Genomic DNA, 25000 nt, shown 5'->3' on the forward strand with positions numbered 1-25000 from the left:
CGTTCTACAGCACCACGCATTGCTTACCACTAACCACGGAGAAGCCAGCAAGGCTATACTAGAGGGTTTCATTATCATCTATTCTGGTAAGCTTTAGGCTTTGCACACTTGTAGGTGCCATATGATGTGAAATAAATCTTTGTTTAAAAGTTGATACATTTTAAATATGTACGTTTCAGTGGGAGCAAACTGAAGCTCAGAACAGTGTAAGGTCAGAATGGGAAATATAAAGCCGTTTATGACCCGAATAGATGAGTTTCCATAACGCTGATAAGATATGAAGTTGCTTGCTGAAATGGATAATGGCACTGGCAGTTGTACTTGTGGCAGCAGCTATGCAAACAAGCGGCCTCCCTGGGATGCATAACAATAACGCAGTTTTAAAGAGAGTATGCGGCTCACCTCATTGAAGTCCAGGGAGGAGTCATTACACAGGGCGCAGATTGTAGCCAGCTCCACCAGGCCGTCATAATCCCCACACTCAACCTGCTTCTCACCCCTCAGACTGGAACAAAACAACAGCTGCTGAGCCTTCCTCAACACTCCAGGGAGGTTTTTACATCCAGAACTGCAGACGCAGAATCCTAAAATCTTGCCACAAGTGAATCTCCCCAAGCGTGACATTGTGACAACAGTGATGAATGAAACAGCCACAGCGTCTGTCTACTTAGACGTTTTACCTGAGGGACTGAGTTTCGCTTCTTACTTGTTATTGCAAAGGCACATGCAGGGAGTGCAAGGCAAGGTTTTAAAATCCACTGGGGCAGATTTAGGGAGGTCTTTTTTCACACCTAAATGTAGCTTGCACCATTTTTTGTAAAAGTTAAATAAAACTTTGAATGTTATCAAGCAAGAAACAATTCTGCATTAGTTTAAAAGACTTAAACATGTACAACATGTTTGTTACTAGTAGCATTGTATTCACAGTTAAGCAGTTTGGTGCAGGCCTTGATAAAGATGACTATTTTGTTATTTCTTATTAACATTGAGCATCATCACTGGCCCCCCTGTTCTTGTATTGGAAGATATTATGTTTTATACTCTATTTTAAGATGTGCAGATGTTTTAAATACAATGCTACTGATGAAAAGTTGCTGCTGCCTCCAGGTACAATAGCTTCATGCTTTCATGCGTTGCAGTTCAGACACACTCCAGTGGTCTAGCTGCAGTCAGGACTGTGACCTACAGCAAGAGCATGCAGCAGTTTATCCACTGCTCAGCGCTGTATCTGAAATATCTGCACTTCTTAAATGTTAAGGACCCCAGCTCGTGCAGACTCGGAGCCGGGGCGTTGCCTGCAGCTCCCGGGATACTCACACTTCTCCTTCGGGAGCGTAGGTGGATCCAGTGATTGAAAACTCATGAAGGCTGCAGTTGGAACCGTCGACTTTATCCACGACAAACATCTGGAACCAGGAGGAGACGAGAAGGTGTTACAGGTGGGACAAGAACAACCCAGATCCCAATCTACAGACTAACAGTAAAACTCACAACGAGACAACTTGGCACTGCACATGTTCTACAGCTATTGTATTCCAGTGGATGACCACAGCCAGCTGTCACGGTCAAAGACACACCCCGCTCTATCAAGTGGCAGTGAGGCACTACTGCAGTGAAGAGACAGTATGCAATCCCTCAGTTGGTTAATGATTTGTAACAATAATGTGCATAGTACCCACAGCGGTATGCATTAAACAGTGTGTTCTCCAGAGCTTTAACCCTAACCCAAGGCAGCTACCCTTCAGTGTTTAGGGATCAATTGATACACTGGGGTCAATTCAATTGTGGCTCTAAATACTGTCAGCCTAGGACCAAAACCTGCTCACATGTACCTTTAGAAACTTGATTATGAACCATGGCACTAAAAGGTTTCTATTTTATGATCTCTATTTCAGGTTTATGACAGTGTGCCTGAAGTTATGGATGAAAGACACAGTGGCTAGTTACTCCAGCCAAATCATGATTTTTCAATTTGACAGCGTTCTAGTTTCTGTCCGGTGGGAACCAAGGAAATGAATTGCTGGCTAATTATATAATAGCGCTGTTGTTGTCCTTTGGCTCATACCACACATCCCTGTTAAATGAAGCTTGTTGGCAATGAGTTACATGATTGACCTATAACTTCCTCCTGAAAATCGTTACCGTGCCTGTTTTAGCGAGAAAGGAAGGAGGGGCTGACAGCACGGCAAAACAACTTCCTGCTGTTGGCTAATGAAGTTTGTAACATTTCCTCATGGAATTGATGCCTGCGAGGTCAGCTGGGCAGTATCTGAAAATGGGATGGAAATTGCATTGGTAAACTAGGAGCTAGTCTGATGCCGGTAATGTACGGATGTCGACATGCTAACCTATTTAAATGTTATCAAGAGAGCTTGAGGATAACAAAAAGCCTTAAAACACACAGGTAGCATACGATGAAATACGCGTTCATGGTGGGAGCTTATCTCATGTGTCTAAAATATTTTGCATGATAAATATATTTATATTACAGTTGCAACAATGATCAATTACTTATCGCTACGACTTTTATTTTGCAAGCCTCAATTAAACAATCATTGATGGCTGAATCGCCCTGGTGCCCTATCTGGAGTGTCGCGTTGGTACTGTATTACTGCCCAAGCCTGATCTCAGATGGATTTCGGGAAGAGATGCTTTTATTTTTATTTTGCTTCTTGCCAAATCACGTTTTCTCAAATGCATTGGCTGTATCATTAAGTCACAAGAGCCCAGGCACTTTGAGCACCAGCAGTATTTTATTACATCTTGATTAGATGCCGTTGTCTTGTGTAGGATTTCCTCACCAGCAATGCCACTATCTGGCAGTGACACAAAGGAAAAGGAAAGAGCTGGATACAGCCCGCCTTTGGGTTGCGATTGGAGTTTAATATGAGAACACTTCATTTTTCTCTAGTACCAGTACCAGGCCTCTGCCACAGAGGGATTCCCCTCCTTCGCTACCATTGTAAGAGTACAGAGCTACTCAATAGTAAAAAAAAAAAAAAAAATGGAAGAATATACTGAAAGCAAGCATGAAAAATCTAAAGCATTATAAGCCATTTGGCGCTGCATGACAATTAGTATGCAAAATGTACCATCTGTGTCACTCAGCTTGGTCTTTATCAGGGCTCTCATTCTAAAGAGGTGGACCATCCTGCACTGCATGGCACCCGCCAATCCATGTCTGCATGTCACACTCTTCATGGTTGACGTGATAACTGCCTTATTTTGCACCAAACTTAACTTTCTGCTTGCATTTGGCTATAATTCACACAGGTATAAGTGGGGTTATTACACGATCGTGAGGGCCATCTGTACGTGCACCTGTTATATTGATCTTATAATCCATAAACAAAACTAAACTGCAGATAATATCCTTATAGTCTTAACAATCTTTAAAACAGTAGGTGGTGCATCTGACAGGAAAAGTTTCTTGGCCGAAAGGACCAAACCACAATGAACTGTGAAAGCCTGGAGGGTGTCTTAGTGACTAGATAGATGTATGTGGTATAATTAACAAGTTTATCGATCACTGTACATTAATAATAAAGTCGCACTGCAGTTACCGAGCTCAGTAACAACATGTTTAATTCTCTATAGAACACAGAGGTCACACCACTTGTCAGTGTCTAATGAATTATGATGTCCAAGTCTGTTAATTACTCCAGTGAAATAGACAAGAAAAGTGAAATAGAAGAAAAGGTTCATTGGGAGCATGAGGTACCAGGCAAGCTTCACAGTGTGGTGCTCCACAGCAATATGCGTAGTGAATTCTGAATGCAATTGGACTGCAGCATTCGGTACAGAGGCTCTAATATTGGTACATAAGCAATAATACATTATAATCATCTTAATTCGTTAAACATGAGCTTGTGGCTTAATTAACATGACTTGTTATGCTTGACCAAGTAAGATCAGGCCTAGATGGCTTAAAGTTGTGTCTTTAAGCAACTGTAGGATTTGCACCACAGTGCTGAGCAATGCTGCACCCCTCTCTAGAGTCCGGCTCGCTCTGCCTCCGCTGTCTTCACTCTCTTCTAGTCCCTGGTCTCTTGGTTTTAAGTGTAGAATAAAAAGGTGTTTGTTACTAGGAGTCTTAGTTCCACAAAGTTTATCCTTGATTAACTGTAACTTTTTATATGTCACTTGCATGCAAAACCGTCCCTGCATTCATGAATATTTGTTTAAAGACAGGAAAAGTTTGTAGTTTGCACTTTATACAGTGAACATTTTTACATGCATGGCTTAACAGTGCCTGTGTTTGAGTATTTTATGGGAGCTACATGCTGCACAGAGAATGACAGGGAGGGCTAGGAATGGGGCTGATAAGAAGTGCAATTCAGCAGGTGTATTTCCACTTGGTGTGTTTTACATTCTGCACTATCGGGCAGGTTTAGGGCCAGATGTACCATAATTATTCTGTATCACATTTTTATTGCGAATGTTAACAAGCCTATTGCAACAATTACCAGTTGGATGCATTGTTTCTGGGAAATGAGTCACCATGTCCAATAAGTAGAGGCGTTGAGTTTGGAGTCCCGCTCTGCCTTGCATGAAGCAATGAATCCCAGTAAAATGGTCTTTATTAAATCCAAGCAGTGGACCACAAAAAAACTAAAGGTCTTGTATACATGCTGCTATAGCAACCGAATCCTACCAACGCTGGTCTTCTCTGGGGATTCTGGAGAGAGCGCTGCACTGGTTTAGCACTCCTGCGGGATACAGGCAAAACCTACAGGTACTGTTTCTCCTCATTGCGCTATAGCGGACCCTACTGGCCAGGCGCCTAGTGAGCTCAGACAGACACCTGCAGGGCTGGCTTTTATCCTCTGCAGCAGTGCTTCCCACCCTGGTCCTGGGGACCCCCTGTGGCTGCTGGTTTTCATTCCAACTGAGCTCTCAATTACTTAACTAGACCCTTAATTGAACTGAATTTCCTTACTTAGACCTTTTAAATTGTTTTCAGCTCTTAAACAGTTGCAGAGTTCAAGTTACTTATCAAATGCTAACTTGAAATATGCAACTGTTAAGAGCTGGAAACAATTAAAAAGGTCTGGGAACACTGCTCTACAGGCTGGTAGCTCGCAGACATCGGCTCTCGAGTTCCTGGGGGTAAAAGAGGAACAGGCTTGGCCGTGGGATCGGAGGACGCCCTGAACCTTAGAATCTCCTGAGGGGAATTGCAGTGGTGAGGGGGAAAAAAAAAGTTGGACTAAATTAGGGAGAAGATCAGGGGTAAAGTAATTGGGCACTCTAAATGTATTTATTTGTACTTAATGACAGGTTATTCCACTCTGCAAAACTGCGAGTCTGCAGTGCTGCTCCACATCAATATTACATTTCCATAAACCACTACTGAAACAATTCCAAAGAGCGAGGGGGGGGGGGGGGGGGGGGGGGGTTGTATGTAAAGGAAAACTTAATTTGCTGAAAATGCAAAAGCAGAAAAAATAGACATTGTACCCTGGCTAGAGCCAGAAGTCTCTTAGGTCACTTTGAAACTTATTATAGGAAATTCATTTAATTAGGCTGGCCTGCAGGAAAAAACTTTCCAGGAGTTTGTTGTCTTGGTAATGCACAGCTCAAAAATACATTGCCTTGTAGCATTGCAACCCAACCAAGTTTAATTGATATAATACACTTATTAATTACATTAGGACCTGGGTGAAGGTGAAATGGGTTTAATTAAACAATTTACGAGATGGTTTGAACAACACTGATGTGTTCAGGCTGCGTCCTTATGGGATGGATTCCATACAGAAACGCTTTGTGACGTGCATTATTTTCCTGTTCTGCAACACCTGTCAATCAAACTCCAGACGAATGTCCCAAACAGGATGTGTTTTAATTCAACACTACTGTTCCCTTTGAAAAAAATGACTGCTTCTAAATTTAATTTTTTTTAGAAATGACCACTAGGGGCGTGCAATAGTATTGGCTGCCATTGCAACTGTGAGCATGCATTTTGCATTTTTTTTCACTGGACCCAAGAAGGAGCGCCAGTGTGAAAGGGGCTTTAATATACATTAGTGCTGGGAATGGAAACTTTTAATAATGATTCCCAGCCCTGTAAATCTGGCAATGGGATACATTTCTGTTATTCCACTTAAGCTGGATAACATGCTTACCGAGACTAGTTTGGAATGTGTCTTCGCTTGTGTCTTTGCTTACATTCTAATCCAGCGGTGTGCTGATGAAATGCAAACAACACTGCCACCGATTTGTGTTTTACATTGTCGGAAATCATTTCAGATTTCTACTGTTGTTTCGATTTGCATCCCGATTTCCTTGAGAACGAGTTTAGTCAAGATGTGTCAGTTACCAATCTGCGTGTGTCTGACTTATCCGAACAGCCCAGAGCCCCTTCGTTAACACCAACAAAAAACTACAGAGAGGCTGCAAATTGAGCTCGAGGTTCTATTTAAAAAGACTGTTGCAAAGAGGCCATAAACAGGGCTAGAAATGAACCTGCATCGAAGCAGTCTGTTGTGAATGAAAGTAAAGATCTGCCACTGAATTAATTGATTTAATATAAAACATGTAGAAAACAGAATACTAAATGATTCATCTTAGGAAAATGTGCTTACATAAACCACCCGTTCCTGTCGGGGATCATGGTTTACTGAGACATCCTCCTGCAATTAATAAAAACCGTATACCCCAAACGATCATTCAATATCCTCTGTTTACACATACAGCATTAAACAGGATGCAGTACATCACTTCAGATGTGCTGTTTTGAAAAGGCAGCTTTGGAAGCCAAGAAATATTACTGATATGCAGTAGCAGACGATGTGTTCAAATCACAAGTTATTTTAAACACCACTAGGTATTAAACTAGACGAAAACAAGAAAGTGATTTTGTGTAACAGAAGCATGAGGACCCATGAGGGTTATTTTTAAATGACATGCCACTAACACAAGGTACAGGCAGTAGGGGTTTTGTTACTTAAAATGCCATACATCTCAACTTGCCTTATAGTTACATTGGAAGAGTGACATGGTGTGTATTAGTGGCTGTCTTTCCTCCCAAACTTACATCCTGCATGATTATGTCTGAAGACTCTACAAAGCAAAGTCTTCACTTAACACTGCTGCTAGGCAACAGTCAATAGCTGTTGCTTTATATACGGCTGTTAGAGCAGAAGGTGTTAAAAGCCATACTGTGGTTCACAGAACCACATTAATAAGAGACACAGTTAAAAGCTGTGAGCGTGGCAGTTTGAGATGAATCCCTTCAGTACTTCAACAGTCTTACAAGGAGACGCTCACATTTTTGTTCCTGTTTTTCTTTTAACCCAAAACGCAGGATTCCGTCCTCAGAGCGATGTTTTAGTCCGTGGCCATGGCAACGAGGCCTTGCGCTATTTCAGGAGCTCAAGACCTCCTTTGCTCTGTCTGTGAGTAATGTTATGGCATTGAAACCCCAGACTTGGGCAGTTGTAATCGGATTGCAATATATTTTCCACAAGCCATAATAATGTTATACTTAACAGTGCACGGCACAGAGGAAGTGAATCCACAGCCAAACACTGCACTACGCGCACACATACACACATACACACACAACATCTATCTCATTCTTCACAGAGGGCCCGGTGTTTAGCAAAGTCGGAAAGCTGCATTAAAAACTTGTCGATTGTTTATCTTATAAGGGTGGGGACTTGAATTGAGCTCTAATATAAAACAAAGGAGGGAACTCTGCCTCTCTGCACTACAACCGACTTCAAGATCTGAAGGAAAAGCAAAACATGCTGCTTTTTTAAGCCTTTCCACATTTATGGAAACTCTCAGCGTCATCAGGAAATCATCTATTTGATCGCCTTTCTTTTATATGCTATGAATAGACAGGCAGCTCTATAAATCAAACCAACGGCTATACAACTAGAAATAGTTTATTTACCTGCTTACTGTATGTCTTCTCTGCCCCTATCACTGTACATTGCCTCGGCTTTATAAACTCATAGTAAAACCAGGAATGGATCACACTGTTATGCAACTGGAGTCTCATTGCCATCCCTGGATCACATACAAATGTCAGTCCCAGAACAGGTTCAGTGGTTAAATTTTAGAAAATAAAGATGGTCTCTTATAAATAGATATTACAATAAAATGAATGAATTAAACTTGCTGTTTATTCCCCCAGAGCTCTGAGTCTGCCAGTGTGGGTAGCAGCAGCCACACACACATTCACAGTCATCTGCTGAAGCTAATCACTTATTGCCCACAGTAACAGTCTCTATCCCAAAGAAACCATCTGCAGCTATATTAAAGAAATTCTTCTTCATGTCATTTCTGATTCCCAAGAAAACAAATGCATAGCTAGCGGAAACCAGGACAGCTGGCTGTCCTAATGTGTATAAATCCAAGACATTTTTGTTTCCACTGCGCATCTATAACCTTTTCTGTAAGGGATAAACAACGACAAGAGTTGAATCTTGCTGATTCAACCCTTTGGGTTGTTTATGCCCCTTAAAATATTTCTTTTGAATTAATACTTGTACTTTTGAATAAATACAAAAGCTACATGAAATGCTAAACTGAAATTAGAAGCCCTTTTCTGTACGTTGGAAATGTGTAGCACTATAATTCAGTAATTGTTGAACTGATTGTAGCGTAATAAAATGGTATTTGCTTTTCTGTTGAATCGTTCACTGACGATTTTTCGTGGTTTCGTTGATGAATCAACAATTGTCTGTGGATTCGTAGCACAAACTGTGGATTTGTTACAACACATCTGCCCCGCACTCCCCTTCTCTTCAATGTTAGACAGCCACTTTTAGTTAGAAGATTCATACAATTGCTCACTCGAAAGATCACAGGGTAACATCATAACAGGTACTAAAGGAGGTTTGGGGTTATTCACAGGTTTAAAAAAATATATTTTAAGGCCTCTTGTTACAATACTAGCAACAAAGCACTGTAATTTAATCCCATTCAGCTAACCTTTTAAGGTGTTCATTTCCATTTTTTAGGGAGCTCCTTTAAAGAATGGGGACCCTTGTGTGCTGATTGTGTGCGGTCGATAACTGCCTTGATTTTACAGCAGTCTTGACTTTCATCGTACTCTCCTAGTTTTGGATTGCATCAGGTTATAATCCGGAAAACTCTTGATTTTATACAAACATGTTTAATCAGATACTGTGTGATTATTATGCATTCATGAGGACCCTTGGTGTATGCACGCACCGGTTTTATATGTACTGTCTCTAAAGGGATACAGCTGTTAGATTTTACATCTGAAGTTAGCGTTGAGAAAAAAAAAAGGTTTAAAAAATGTGCAGCCAACATAGATGGAACTATCACATACAAACCTGCTACTGACAAAAGAGCATTCTTGCAGTTGATAATAATAATAAAAAAACAGGCAAGTTTCCATCCTATTGAACAGGGAGCAGCTCTATGCCAGCGGTGCAAATGAGAAATCCCTGTTTTTGTATATCTCTTGTACAGGATTAGGTAATGGAGGGGTTGTCCACAACACTCTCTCCGTCTCAGTCTGCTGCCAAAGCTAATAATACCAACGCAAATCTGGCAGGGTACCGTTTCAGAGTCTGAAGCCATACGGAAAGAAAACACTTACTTATCCAAACCTGTCTTTATCTGCATGTTTAATTTTAGTTTCACCAGTGTACAAGTATGTAATGCCAAACAGTTAGAGGTGCAAAGAAAACAAATTTATTTTTTGCATTAGTGTCTATAGCAGAACCTGAGTCTTGGGTCCTGACATCGCTGCCACTGCCTGAAATGCTGGGTGTCAAAGTGGCTATCAAACAAGGGAAAACCTTCCTGCGCATAAGGTAAAACTGATTATGGCTGATTGGGTGGGCGCATGAATCTCACCCAATCAGAGGGCTGAACAGAACTCTCAAGTTCCAATGCACAGTGTGTGCCAGGAGAGGTCTGTACAATAGACCTGTATGACAATGGAAACGCACAAGACTCATTCCAGCGCTGTTCCACTAGCAGGTGGACACAAGGCAGCTGGGTATTAGCAGGACAAGCACCACTGCTTCCCACGCTGTTCATGAATATGAGATTAATAAGAGGGCTTTTACATTGCCAATCTTTCTCAAGAGCTGCACTACAACAGCCTACAAAAAAACTTCCATGTCCTGTCTTAACAGGACATGTGTGTTCTAGCTCAATGAACCCGGGCTATTGTAAACATGCAGAATGACTTGTATTTACCAGTGCAGAAGATCTGGCAGAAGATGAATGTATTTCTAAAAACGAGATTAAACAGGTTCCACTAGGGAACTCCCTCTGGTTAAACATTTACAAGTCTTACATTTCTCCTGCATCAGACAGCAGTCCTTCGTAGGGCAAACAAAATTCGATTCAGCCTTTTATTTATGGAACTATTTAATTAGCCACAATAACCCCTTTACGAAGCAGTCAACGTGCATTTTAACTGTTTGTACTAATTTATTGCTGTGCTCTCACTATAGTTCTGCTGCTTTGCATTTTGTCGAAGTAATCCATTAAAGAATCAGCATGCATTATTTAAACACACAGATAGCAGTGGTACTCTGCAGACAGCAGATAAATAGCACTTTGCATCCCTTTCTAACCATCTTTGATGATGCGTTTGCTGAAACCTGCTGTTTTATATAGGACACCCTCTGTGCCTTGCAAGATGCTGATGCCTTCTTCTTTACTGAAGTTAAAACCCAGCCATGCTCATGAATTACGTAAGAGGATCTTTAAGCACACTGAACAACATTCACTTGGAATGCTTTAAGCAAACAGCATAGTAGGGACTATCAGGACTGCCCAGTCCCTGACCACCTTCCAGCGAAGACACACCTCTTCAGACAACACCTGTAAAACTCAACTCTTCCCTTCTGGACAATAAAGCACTCTGCCTTTAATGCACTTTAACATGCACTTATCTGCTCCCTATTTTACTGTAACTAACCCTACACTTAACCTAATCTGTAGTATTTTGTATTTCATCTGTACTAACCTTGAAGTAACTATCAACACTGTTATCTGCTCTTGAATTGCGCCGATACTAAATCGTACTGTGTTTTGTATTTGCTCTTATCAGGCCTGAAGTCATTGTATTTTGTATCTTGCTCTTAATTGTACTGTAATTTTTGATATGTATTTTGTATACCACTGTAAGTCGCCCTGGGTAAGGGTGTCTGCTAAGAAATAAATAATAATAATCTTGGCCAACAATCACACTTAATTTGCAACATTAGCAGCACGACTTCAACACTGATGTATATTTCTAAAGGGGAATCTCCATCACCATTTCTGCTCTCGCTGCTGAAATAAAACTTGGCAAATGTCCATGTCCTTTTCAAATAATGGAAACTGAAGAACATTAAGTGACTGTTTGGAATAGGCAAAAGCAAACATGTGCTAGACGTTTTATATATTTCAATCTAAAATACACACCGGCTCAAACCTTTCTCCAATAAAGTTTACACGCCTCAATGAATATTAATTTAACAAACGTGAACGTTTCATATTGCACCTTGCATACTGACTCCATAATTCGAGCGAGAGTGATGCATTAACCAGGATTCCACTGTGATGCATTAACGTTTAAATGTTTAAATACAGTTAGGGCCAAAAGTTTTGCAACACCCTATAGAATGAACTCGTTTCGCTTCATAAAGTCGAATAAAACCTGCTTAATAATGTCACGTTAACATATTCCATTTACCTAACGAAAAACTGAAATTTTAAAATGTGACATTTCAAAATCTCACATGAAATACAGAACTACTATTATGGCTTCCGGTAGACTTTTGCAATATAATTTTGTAGTTTCTTCGATTACTTGATGTTAAATAAGAGATCTAAATTATGTTCATGTAGTTTTGTCATTTTTTTTTTTTTAAATTATGTCTCAATCCTAAAATTCTAGGTGATGCAAAGCTTTTGTCCATAGACGTAAATGCCCAGTGGGTACTCACTCTGCATACTGACATCTGGTTGGTGGTGAGAGTGCCAGTCTTGTCAGAGCAGATAACGGAGGTGCAGCCCAGGGTCTCGACAGAAGGCAGGCTCCGCACGATGGCGTTCTTCTTGGCCATCCTGCGGGTGCCCAGGGCCAGGCAGGTGGTGATGACGGCGGGCAGCCCCTCGGGGATGGCAGCCACGGCCAGGGCCACGGCAATCTTGAAGTAGTAGATGGCGCCGCGGATCCAGGAGCCCCCGTGGACCGGGTCGTTGAAGTGCCCGATGTTGATGACCCACACGGCCACGCAGATCAGTGAGATGACCTTGGAGAGCTGCTCCCCGAACTCGTCCAGCTTCTGCTGCAGCGGGGTCTTCTCCTGCTCCGTGGCCGCCATCTGGTTACGGATTTTGCCGATTTCCGTGGCTACCCCAGTGGCCACCACCACACCGATAGCCCTGCCAGCGGCGATGTTGGTGCCCTGAGAGGGAGTGATGGAACGATGAGATTAGTCGGTATATTAAGACATACCTCCTGTCTTTACATTATCTATCAATCAATCAATCTTTATTACTTATATAGAGCTTTTTGCAATAATACCGCAGTGATAAAAAATAAGTAGTTAATTCTCCATGGCCTTTCTTTTTCAGAATGTCAATTGGTGTTCAATTGATGTCATGGCTTTATGATGACAAACAAAGACAGATGTTTATTATTATGTTTTTCTTCCCCCATTAACGTATTGTCTGACTGAAATAAAAATAAAAAGAATACTGATGTTTACCCACAGAAAGACACACTTACTGAGAAGAGCATGTTTTTCTTGTCCTGGTTGACAGCTCTGGGGTCAGGCACCGGGTCTGTGTGTTTAATTACAGACACCGATTCACCTAAATTGGAAGAAACAGACATTTTTCTGTTAACATAATTACCCTCCAATCTTTTCAAGAACATTCCCAGATTTTGTTTTCTCGTGAATTTTATTTTTTTTAATACCGGTACTTCCTCGTCTCATGGGAAAACACCCTGTGAATTACAGCTGATAACAACACTGCTCATTTCGAGGCTATTATCACAATAGGAACCTAAATACAGAACCAAAAAAAGTATTTTTTTTGTTTTATTTTTTTAATTATGTTTTTTGTTATTGTATTTGTCTTGCTGGCTTAGTTCAAAGGCATAGAGAGCATAAAACAATGAAACCAAGTCAGACAGCCTAATCTTTCCAGTGCACATGGATGTGTATCACAAAACTTCATTCCAGATGTCTAGTGTTCTTTTCTATATCAGTGATTCAGTATCCCCTAGATTCTGGTGTTCGAGGGAGTCCTTTTCGCATCAGCAATGCTGTGTCTATTGACTCTCAACAAACTATGGGTGCTAGAATCTGCAAGACAGACGTTAGGATGTTAAGTGTCTAGGGGGTATGAAACACAAGGCCTCATTTTAAAGCATGTGTAAAGAGCATAAACATTTTCTGTGCGGTACAAAACCATCGCAGTGATACAAAAACTACCAAGAAATGGCTTGCAGGAAGGAGTAGAGCGTAGCTTTTCAAATGATTTTTTTTTATAAATTTCCTGCACTATTGTATGGTGTTTGCAATCATTCTGATTCTTGGTTCGGATAAGTTCTGACTATCACATTTCTCGCAATCTATTCTAATGCGATAAGGCTTTTAGCTGCTTTGTCTCCTAAATGCTGACAATGAACAGCCCTCCTCCGTCTATTCAAATCATTTCTAAAGACAGAGAGCGGGTCGGGGCTGACAGAATGAATTCGCATGTCCAGTGCCTGACCGTTCGGATTCTCCAGACAAGCTCAAAGCAGCTCAGGGACAGGTAAAAGCAGATTTCAAGAAAAAACGATCTCAGTATGGGAGCAACAAAAACCTTGAGCCACTCAGAATGACTGCTAACACCATAAAAAGCTATTCAAATGACAACTCAAAATAGGGTCCAGAGTTTTTTTTTTTTTACTATTTGAACTATGAAGTAAAATAGCTATAAGAACTGTGGTAACTGACATCCAGTCTAACACCAAACTCTGTTTCCCAGAAAAGGACTTCAGAAGTCTGGCCCCTCTCTGTGCCCTTGCCGCTGCAGGTACTGTAGTAGTTTAGTATGCAGAGTGACAGGGGCAGGAGGAGCTAGTGTGGGTGGCTCTACAGCTGACGGTCAACTACTGTTACTGGAAAGACAAAAAGGTCTGGTTTCTCATAACGTCCAGAGAAGGGAAACTGGAAGAATGTAGTAAGCAGTTACCCAGCAATGAAACTGGAGTATATAATTGAACATGACCAAGGGATACTGCAGCTATCCTACATCTATGTCAGACACAAATCATCACTCAGCTGCAAAACATCTCTAGTGCTATTCTGTAGGCTGCTTTAGGATGATATGCGGTGAATGTACCCTACGTGGAGCATACTGACTTAATCTAGTACAGTGCAGCTTAGTTAGCACCTCCCCCTTACTTACACACAATATCAAAAAGTCAGAAGCAAACTGTCAGAGTTTGAAAAGCCTCTCCTGCCTATACGTCTCTTTCACATGCCCTTGTTGTCCTTGTAAAGTTAAAAAGGCCTGTTTCATATTTTCCTTTTACTCTTTAAGTACATTTCTTGTCACATTGCAAGCCCCTTAAACTGGGATGTTTAGCTTAAATGAAGGGGCATTTTCAATTGACTTGCCTAATTGAAATAGAAAAATAAGCAATTGCCCTTTAAAAACAGCAAATTAATAGAAAAAAAAATGCACAGCCACCCCCTCACCCCTTCTTACCTGTGAGAATGGACTGGTCCACCCGAAGTGTTGTTGATTTGATGCTGGTAATCCTAATGTCAGCTGGGACCTTATCACCAACTAAGGGGGGTAAAATAAAGAAAGTCCTAGTTATTAACGAGCTACAGTGTGCACTTACTTTTCTAGGATTCTGTAAATCCCTTAGCTGCCAGAGTGTCAGCACATGGTAAAATGAAGACAGTTTGACCCATTGCTTCCTTTTGCACTTTTTAATTGAGTTTAATTGACCTTGTTCCATAACTGCTCCTCACCGAGAGATGCTTTGGCAGCTCTTAGCAGGAGTGTCCTCACTGTACGAACACATTCAAGCGTGATCCGTTCAAAGCAGAATGTTTTTTCAAACTCTTGGTACTAGGCCATTTCAATAATTTACCTAAACCGGTGTAGTTTAGGACTGGTTGCTACGCTACTGGAAATTCCAAGCCCTGTTCAATAAAACTTCAACATTCATCTATGGTGGTGATGGTAAAGGTAGAGGGGGGTTAATGTTTAAAGTGCTAGCACTGGAACACTCCCGGTGCTCATAGCTGACAGTCTTACAATCTATTGTCTATTTCTGAGCTCTACATGCACAAGGTGAAAGGACAGGCTTTGCTCAATAGCAATGTCATTGCACTACAAAGGTTCTCGAAGGGGCAATGGTATGAGGCCAGCATTGCTACCACAGTAGTAACAGTTTCATGTTCACTTACAGCGTTATTACAGCGGTATAGACCAATGCACAGTGGCAATCTGTTACAGAACCATGGTCCTCTGTCAGCACTGGACAGTGTGCTGCTGCATCAGGGCTGTGATGCAGTAGTGCCAAGTTGGGCAGAAGAATGTTGAACATTATGCAATCTGGGTCACAGACATAAGCATAGTACATTTTAAAATACAGCAATATTCCTGCGCAGTTGCAGCACACTGCTGTGATCCCCTTAAAACCAGCTGCAAGCAGGACCTGATGATCTTCAATTACAGCGTCCAGATCTCTCTGTTTTTATGTAACTTACACTGGCTTCCCTGGTTCAGGTTGACAAGCCAATTTTTGGGTGCAGTAGTAGCCCTTGTAGGTTCATAGTTGTTTATTCCTAGTTTTGGTAAATTAATTCGTCTGTGGTCAATGTCCTTTTATATTAAAGAGTATCTTCAAATATGTTTTTTACTGTCCTCTTTGTGTATGTTTTTTTAATCGTTCTGAGTGGTTCTCATTCCAATTATTTTGCCTTTTTAATGTCGTCTTTGCAAAGGGTCTTAGAGTCAAGTTCAGGAGCTGTTCTTCTTTTCTAGTTGCCTGCCATAGACATACATAACCCAGGCTAGATCAGCCGAAGGGTCTTCACAGAGTTAAAAGCCAGCGCCATCTACTGCACTGCTGAGTATTGCCAGAAAAACAAATTTGTAATGCCTGGGTTACACATTATATGTCTACAGCAGCAAAGCAGCTCTCCTCAAAGCACCTTCGCACAAAAATATCAAACAGTAAAAACAAAAAAAGCACAATATTTTAGTACCACCCTCAAAATGTAATGCGAAGCCACTTGTTCTCTAAGGCATCTAAAAAGACCACTTTTGGATGGTGTCCTGAGTGGTCGTTTGGACTGTACACTGCTATGCACATTCCTCACAGTAATAGGCCCATTCTGCTGTGAAAGTAAACACTGGCATGTTTCCACAAACAGAACTGAATGACAAGGCCAGAGTTTATGGGAAACTTCACTATCTCTCACAGCGCAGTCTCCTATTAGATTTGCCTGGATGAAAGAATTCATTTTCTGTACAGAGTAGATCTGAAACTTGTTGTCAGTTAAAGTCTGGTGCCGGATCGGATAAACCAGAGGCACACAAAACTGAGTCTTCTCAGCTTTCACAAATGCACAGTGTAGATATACTTATAAGGGTGTCCCATTACAAAGTAGTACAATGCTACTTAATTAGGCCAATGTTTTATTTATCTAACCATATTATAAATTGTTAATTTATGATTTTTTTGTTTTGCCAGGGCTATTTTAAAAGAGGTTGGCTTAGTCTGGCTGTAGCTGCCTGACACTACAGGAATGCTTTTGTTTGGATTGTGTCAATGTAAAATGATATAACAACTCTCATCTGTTGACTTCAGAGCTGTTCAGCATTCAGCCAACATCTGTTAATATAACTCTGGCAAAAAAAAAATGTAACAAATTGACAAACTTCTCTACTTCTGTAGAACATTCACAGTGCTCAGTGTTATGCATTCTAGATTGTGTTATAGAATATACTGTGCAGAAACACCATTATATCTACATGTTCTGATGGTACTCTTAATTCCCAAAGGGGCATCACCTGAGCTGGAAAGCGGTTGTCTGACAGATGGAGGTCCCTATTCACTTCCATTATATGCGGTACATTTTTATGTGGTAATAATAAGAGGAGGGCGACATTAACAGATATTAAACAGGTTTGACTGTAAATCAATTTAAAAAAGCTATACATTAAAATAAATACAGCTACTTACAAATAACCTGCTGCATCGTCTTTAGACAAACCTACCATTAACCACCACTGGCACTGCAAAAAAACAGAGAGGGCTTTTTTCCTTGATATGACTGATAAGATTTTGCCTAATACATCCCACTGTTAAGGATCAGACACACGTTTGTGTCGTGCTTACAGAAAATGTAACCGTCGTCTGACATCTGATGCAATTTAGAAAAGTGCTCTTCATCTCATAAGCTTTCCAGGTCTTAAGACAGGTGGAGCAATTCGTTATATGGACGATGCAAAGACTAGGATGAAAAGACTGTTGTCTTTGCCATGTCTGGTGAACTTGGCTGACTCTGAAGAACAGATATTTCCGCTTGCACCCCACAGTATAATCAATACCTGCTCCTCTGCAACACCATGCTCTGACGGATATACGAAATAGATCAGTAAGAAAGAACACATAAAAAAAATGTTGCAGGGGGACAGGTTAATGGTTACACTCTGGTGTACCAGCTGTACTTGAAGGCTTGACATGTTGGAATGCTCAGTAGAGGTTCCGGAATTGTGTTAAACTTCTATGGATTAAAAACTAATTCTCCGTGCAATGCAAGCTCCTGCCTGTCATCTTTTTCTACCTTCGGAGGCAATCCTTTTACGTAACATGGGATGATTCTGCATGGGTAGAACTGATTCATCATTTTCTTTGTAAACCTGGTGCTAACCTGCGTTACACAGTGACAAGCCTCCTTGATTGCTTAAGCTTTAAAACATCTCACTATATATACAAATGGAAAGGACTCATTCCAGGTTTTCTGGTCTTAATACCAGTGTTATCCTTCAAAAGGTAAGCTGAAGGTCAAACATCCTGTGGCTGCAGCACATTCATCAGCTCTGTGCTACAGCAACGTCACCTGAGCTCTGAACCACACAAGCATGGAACAAGGGGTGCCCAAGTACAGTTTTGCCTTTAGTCATGATGCCAGAGAGACAAGAACAGACACTAAATTAGAACATGATATTCTGTGGGTGTTCCAAGTTTAAGGTAAGGGTCTGGTCCACCAGTTACACAATTCACTATCAATCAATAGAGTAAATCACAGGGAACTTCAGACAGTAGATGGCACTATGGTAATGAGTGCTAGAGGTTACCATGTAAAAAGATTAGATTTTGGTTTCTATAATGAGAAATTGAAAGATGTGGGAAGGGGCACACTTTGCTTTTGTTCACAGACACCAGTTCTCTGGTTTTGATTCAGAAGTGTGAATGAACCATTTCAAATTAATGACAAGCTTTGAAAAAAAAAACACCACATCTCTTTATGTGCAAGTGACCGGGACCTTCAGCTCTAATAGCAATGTGTGCTTGACTGCACTCCCCTGCCAGTTGTCAGCTATCACAGGATAAAACCCTTTCAGCTCTGCAGACTGAAGTAATTGATTTGTGTGCTGCCTCTTTGTTCTAAATTCTCAGCTCGGCGATGACGTCATGTGCATGGGCGTCTCTGCAGGAATCCTCAGAGAGAATGACAGCGTGGCGTGGCGCCAGCTCTGGGATGCTGCCCACAGGCTGACTGCAATGACAGGCTTTGTTTTCACGCAGGGTGACCAAGGAGAATCCCAAAACAAGGGGAGGGGGGGTGTTCTACAAATACATGGAACTTTCCACTGACTCTTTGAAAGTTCTGTGTTTCTTCATTAACTCTTTGCACGGCATTATCCAGTTTTAGGCTTTAGGCACCCTGCTTGGTTGTGTTCCATACGGTTAATTGTATTTGTGATTGAGACTTTTCAAGTACTGTATTTTTCAAAAAATCCCTGGTCCCTGTGCTGGAGGTCATATGATCTGATTGTAGCAAGACCATTGCAGTGACATTTCCCTACAGCAGACTGACAAGGTACCAGGAAACAGCATTGATTTTAAAATCTAGGAATAGTGCTGGGTGGGTTGTAAGTTGAACCTGACCCCAAAGACCATTACAGACCTGAAAAGTCTTGCAGACTGAGAGCTTTCTTTAACAAAAATACACGTGTGCTACTTTCAAACGCCAATGGAACTGCAGAGCATGCAAGATTTATGGAATGATTTTGTGAGCTGTGACCCGTTTAAGACTTCTGTGATTTATGAATGGCAGCAGAAATGTGTGTTCCAAATCCCAACTATAGCCCGTAACCAGCAAACCAGGACTTGGAATTTCCACCAGGGCTTAATGGAGGAATGATGTCAATCTCACCTACAGGAAACTCCTGCTCAGTGCCACAGTAACAGCCTCTTTTTCACTAGTTAACTCTTTATCATGCCGGTGTCAACACTAGTCACTGTGCTTGGAGGTTCCAACAATAATATCTCTATTAGAAACATCTGCCAGCAGTTTCTACAGAGCAGTGGATATGGTTTACCTTCCCAAATGTTTACTGCTGTTTCAGGCTGCTTAGCAACCAAAAACATCAAAGCAGCAACACTTAAGGGAAGAAAGAAAGTTAGTAGGAGTCTTTTACATATCAGCCAAACAGACAGACTTGGCTGACAGAGTATCTTGCTGTTTTTAGTGACTTTATAGATTAGAATTTGCTGTTCAACAGCACAGTAAGAAGCAAGCTGTCTAAAGTTATTTTCATATTGAAAGATTCTAACTTTTCTGGAGAAGTTTATCACCGGGAAATTAAAAGATATAATCTGATGCAAAAACAGTTTGTCTGTCCACTTTCAATTATAATACTATGATGGCCAAGATTTACCACCATGGTAGATTTTAATTTAGAAATGTCCCAGGCATGCACAAAACTTCACATTTATAAAGACACACTGGGCTGTATTCACAAAGGTTTAACCATTAAATAATAGTTTTCAAACAGCAACACCACTGCATTCAAGATGAGATTTACAAAGTTAATTTACAAGCCCTAGTTCTTTACTACACAGCAGCCACGTTCCACACTCACACACTCTGACTGCAACCACAGGAAACACCCATGTCATTTCCGGGCACCTCTTTCAGAGGCAATGACAGCACACTTCTGTTCAAAGACTTGCAAGGTTACTGGTAGTTCTTTGGAGAGTGGAGGCATGTCCAAGCAGTGCGCTGCTGTTATCCTATCATTAACCTCCTCGCTCACCCCTCCCTGTGCCACAGCCTGCCGTTTCCGCAGGGAATGACAGATTTGCTGTGGGAATCAGCTGCGTTTGTGATTACCCCGCAGAGCGGATAAATACATCGGTGCGAAGTCAAGGCTGAGAATCCAAGGTTTCCGGATACAGTCTGGCCCGAGGTGTTCAGCGTCTCTCTTCCTTAATACAGTATCCTGCCACACAGGGAAACCCCTGGCTAATGTATGCTTTCGGAGACATGAACGCAAGCTGGGTGTGTGAAAGGGCCACATTGGCAACGCTGCAGAGTAGAAGGGACAACCCTTTGTTTAGGTGTCTATGCGCTGGCAGGGTGAACAAAAATGAGTAATGTGGAATGTCTGTAATGGCTTCTTTGCTACTTAATAGTTTGTTAGTTATGGCAATGTAAAGTCACCTTCAATATTATGTCCGTCCCTGTGTGCCGTATTAAGGTAATTATTACATTACTTCTCTAATAAAAACCTGCATACTGTAAACTACCAACTGGCTTTATTTTTAAAATGGAACGGTTTTAAAACCATCTTGGTTAAACCCTCTAAAAACTATTAAAATAAAGGCAGTGTATTAATTTGTTGCAAGAAATTCCATGTACCTTTGCTGGTCCCTTGACTGAGTTTTACTGCAAAAGCTTTTCATGTTGCATTTGTTGGCACAAGATCACTTCTTTTTAAATATATAAACAGGACATTTGGTAAACCAAACTGCACTTAATTTAAAGTTAATTAGACATCCACATGCCAAAAATATTTTTTTTAAAATGCAGCAGTATCATGACATTAGGTTCGGTTCACTATCTGATCGCACTAGAATACTACAAAGGTTTCTCAGGAGAAGGGATCCGGTACTGTACATGGCCCTATCTGTTTATCTCGTTTATCTCTGGCTCCTCACCAGTAAGTTTCTTCCCTCTATTTCCATACAGCAAAGCACAAAGCCCTACTTGTTCTGCCGGTCTTAAGGCAGGCAGTATGATGCCAATGCAGTTAGAGCACAATATCAAGATGGGACGGTGCTTGTTTTAGGCAAATCCGTGTGCATCCAAGTCAAATTCTGTCAATGCGGTTTATTCCTAATCACTCAGGTTTGCTTACTGACTGCACTGGGATTTCCGGTTCAGTTATTCCCTTCAGTTACACGGGGATAACAATATGAAATTCCTGCATAGGTTATGCAATAAACCAGTAACATCAGCCCTTGATTCATAAACAGAGCAGCTGAATGAATGATTGGCATCTTTTTCCGGCTAGTTACTCAGATTATCGTGCAGTCTGCAGGAGTTACCATGCCATAATATTCATGTGTTTTGCAGCTTCGTACAGCACCACTATATTGGAGAGCGAGAGGGTTCGAGTGGTTATGCTGGATATAAGCTGTCGTACATGTGGGGTTTATCAAACAAAACAGCACAGCTTTATGACCTGGGCTGTTTACCAGCTTCAATAGCGCTATTCAATTAAATATGATTGAATGACTTCACAGAACAGGCAAATATTGCAATGCAGTATTTTTGTTTGAATCCACCCCTTAAATGTAAATATACATATAACTTAGATCTGTCTTTCCACTACTCTTACAGAGCCATTAGAAAAATACTGTTGTATACCAGAGTGTTAACTTGTTACCTTGAAAACCCCCAAGCAGAGGCATTACAATACAATGGATACGGAAGAAATAAGCAACTAGCTGGCCCTCTGTGCACTAAGACATGAACTGTATACCCTTTTCCCTTATGTGACTTTGGCGTGAAGATTATTATTTTAGTTTACCTGAACCCAGTTCAAAAAGAACATTAAAATGTGTTTTCTGCGTGCGTCCTTGAGTTTCAAAACCCAGGCCACAGATGTTCTGGTAATGAGAATTAAACTTCAATACGCAAGCAATAAAAAGCTGCAATGTTCTGCTCCATTGATCACACACACACACACACACACACACACACACACACACACACACACACACACACACACACACGCGTGACCTCCTCCTCCTTGGAAACAGACTGCGGAGAACAGCAAGGAGAAGACTAGAGAGAGGAGATGAGAACAGGTGTGAGCTGAGGTAACTGAAGCTAATCGAGACAGCAGAGATGAAAGAAATAGTACAAAATTTAGTCTTGGGTGGTTACCTAATTGAATCCCATGTATCGATTTAAAAGCCATAAACAGGTACTTTCACAAGGTTTTCAAATCCATTTTTCTCTCTGACATTCAAGCCCTTGAACAGACCCATAAATCACTGTTCGGCTTTTCATTTTGAATGGGTTTTCTGATACAGTAAAACAGTCATTTATTTAACTGCGTGACTTTCAACCGGTCCCACAGTTTCAGGAAAGCAGGACGTTCTCGCATGTGTTAAGCCTAGTTCTTACTAGAAAGAGGTTTTGTTCAACAATAAAAGCAAGGGGAACTTTTAACAGTGGCAGACCAACATGGAGGACTGATCTTTAGCACTGGTCAGAGAAAATGTATCTGAAATAAACATTTCAACAAAGCAATGATAAGGGCAGTGATGGTGGTGGTTTTTAAGCTAGTTAAAAGTTCTCTTTTACAAGGTAGTATCAGAAAGTTGCATGTTTAAACAACACACTTACATTCTAGCGTTAAAAACTTTTGAGCAGGACCAGGAATTTTCAGGCCAACGCGAAAGAAGGTCTTGTCGAAAATAAGCAGATGTTCTCTTGGATTCCTGCCAACAGGAGTCTGGTTTGTTTGGGATGGTTTGGGGTTTGAAAAAACATTACAGGATTTGAGATTTCTACAGTGGGAAAACTTTTGCCAAGGAAAGTCCTTTTTTCCCCAACCTTGTCTCCACAGTTACGCCTTCACTGTGGCTGCAGTTTCCATCATACAAACGTTTTTTTTTTTTTTTTTTTTTTTTTTTTTTTTTTTTTTAAACACAGAGGCACCATTAGCCTGCTTGTGTGTGGAGGGAACCAAAACGAAACATCTTAGGAGAAGTGGTTTGAGGTCGACAGAGAACGAGAAACCCAGTGTAGGAATGGGAACTGAAGGAGTTTCCATCCATTGTAAACAACAGTTTTTTCACCAAGACTGAATGATAATTTTAAATTAAAATAAAAGACAAAATAAATTATTTTTTGTATCATTTTGGTGTTGAAATAAGTGCTTGCAGTCCAGGTGACAAAGCTGTAAAAATCAAGAACAGAATCACATTTGGTCTGAACTAATTTCTTTTTGTAGATCGTATTCACAAACTTTGCTAGTTTTTTTTAAGGTGGTTGTAGCTAATGCACAGTTTTGAAGAACATAAAAACAACTGGTCTAGTTCTAAACAAGGTTATAGGAAGTTCTCAGTTTGCTTGCCTCGGTTTCAGGAAGCCTGTTTCCCTTTCTAATTTGATACACATTAGCAGTGTCTGCAGGTGCAGGGAATTATACTCCCTGGAATGGTTCTGTTCCCTCACCTGCCACCTCCACGATGTCCCCGGGCACGATTTCTCGAGCCTTGATCCTCTGCACAGCCTTCCTGTCCATCCGGAACACCTTCCCCATCTCCGGCTCATACTCTTTCAGAGCCTCGATGGCACTCTCTGCGTTCCTCTCCTGACAATCAAACCAGAGAGACCATCACAATCCACTCCACTGCAAGAACAGGGCTTTAGAATATTATAGAAGAGGGGGCTCCCAAGTGGCGCATCCAGTAAAGGCGCTCTGCGTGACTGCAGGATGTGCCCTATAGCCTGGACGTCAGCGATTCAAGTCTGGGCTATTCCATAGCCAACTGTGGATGGGAGCTCCCTGGAGGCGGAGCTCAATTGGCTGAGCGTTGCCGGGGGGGGAGGGGTCTAGGTCAGCCAGGGTGTCCTCGGCTCACCGCGCACCAGCGACCCCTGTAGTCTGGCCGGGCGCCTGTGGGCTTGCCTGTTAGGTGCCCGGAAGCTGCTTTGTCCTCCTACTCTGTAGCTCCTGGGCGGCTGCATGGTGAATCTGCAGTTTGTAAAGAAGTGGGCGGCTGACGGCACACACTTCGGAGGACAGCGTGTGTTCGTCTTCACCGCCCCCGAGTCAGCACAGGGGTGGTAGCGGTGAGCCGAGCGTAAATGAATAATAATTTCAAATTGGGAGAAAATAAAAAAATAATTGGCAACGACTAACTTAAAAAAAAAAAAAAAAAAAAAGAATATTATAGACGGGAGCACCCTTTCTTTAGGGGGTGAGGGAACAGTTCAGTATCCATGCCATTCCAATTGACGTATGCCAGATTGTGAGGTGGTTTACTACTAATGAGACAATGAAGCTCATTTGGCCTGCCATTAGTATAATGCGTATTTTGTAATTATGTGCCCACATTTCTGTCAAGTAAATAATTAATAGTCATTCTCTCTCACGACACAAAACAAAACTCATGTTTCATCCCATTAGACAGAACAAAAGGGAAAGACATTGCTTATTTAATTTCATATTGCTACCATCTGGTCTAGTTTCCATAATTTATTTCTCAGCCCCTTGGTTGGTAAGTGAAAAGCTCAGAACTGGTCCTTCATCTCACTACTGCCAGCCCTCAGCCGCAGCTATCAGCAGAAGAGCGAATGTCGTTTCACACCGTCGCCAGGGCCCTGCACAACATCACGCTGATGAAACAGAGTGAAACTACAGTACCCAAACAGCCTCCGACCCTGCAGGGCACACTGAAACCATGGGCAGGCTTCACACCCACTCACTGCAATGTAAACCTTTTAGGGATGGAAAT

General features: G+C 41.4%; 1 protein-coding gene across 1 annotated transcript; it reads right to left on the minus strand.

Annotated features, from left to right (window-relative positions):
* Window positions 1–318: 318 nt before the first annotated feature.
* LOC121305032 (sarcoplasmic/endoplasmic reticulum calcium ATPase 1-like) lies at window positions 319–23874 on the minus strand. The gene is made up of 6 exons (XM_041236528.1): window positions 23715–23874; window positions 14698–14778; window positions 12719–12804; window positions 11931–12395; window positions 1318–1406; window positions 319–505 (listed from the first exon to the last, which is right to left on the minus strand). The coding sequence occupies exons 1-6, from the start codon at window positions 23800–23802 to the stop codon at window positions 334–336; spliced, it is 981 nt and encodes a 326-aa protein (XP_041092462.1). The 5' UTR covers window positions 23803–23874; the 3' UTR covers window positions 319–333.
* Window positions 23875–25000: the final 1126 nt, after the last annotated feature.

The sequence above is a fragment of the Polyodon spathula genome, chromosome 41 (assembly GCF_017654505.1).
Source record: "Polyodon spathula isolate WHYD16114869_AA chromosome 41, ASM1765450v1, whole genome shotgun sequence".
NCBI classification, from domain to species: Eukaryota; Metazoa; Chordata; class Actinopteri; order Acipenseriformes; family Polyodontidae; genus Polyodon; species Polyodon spathula.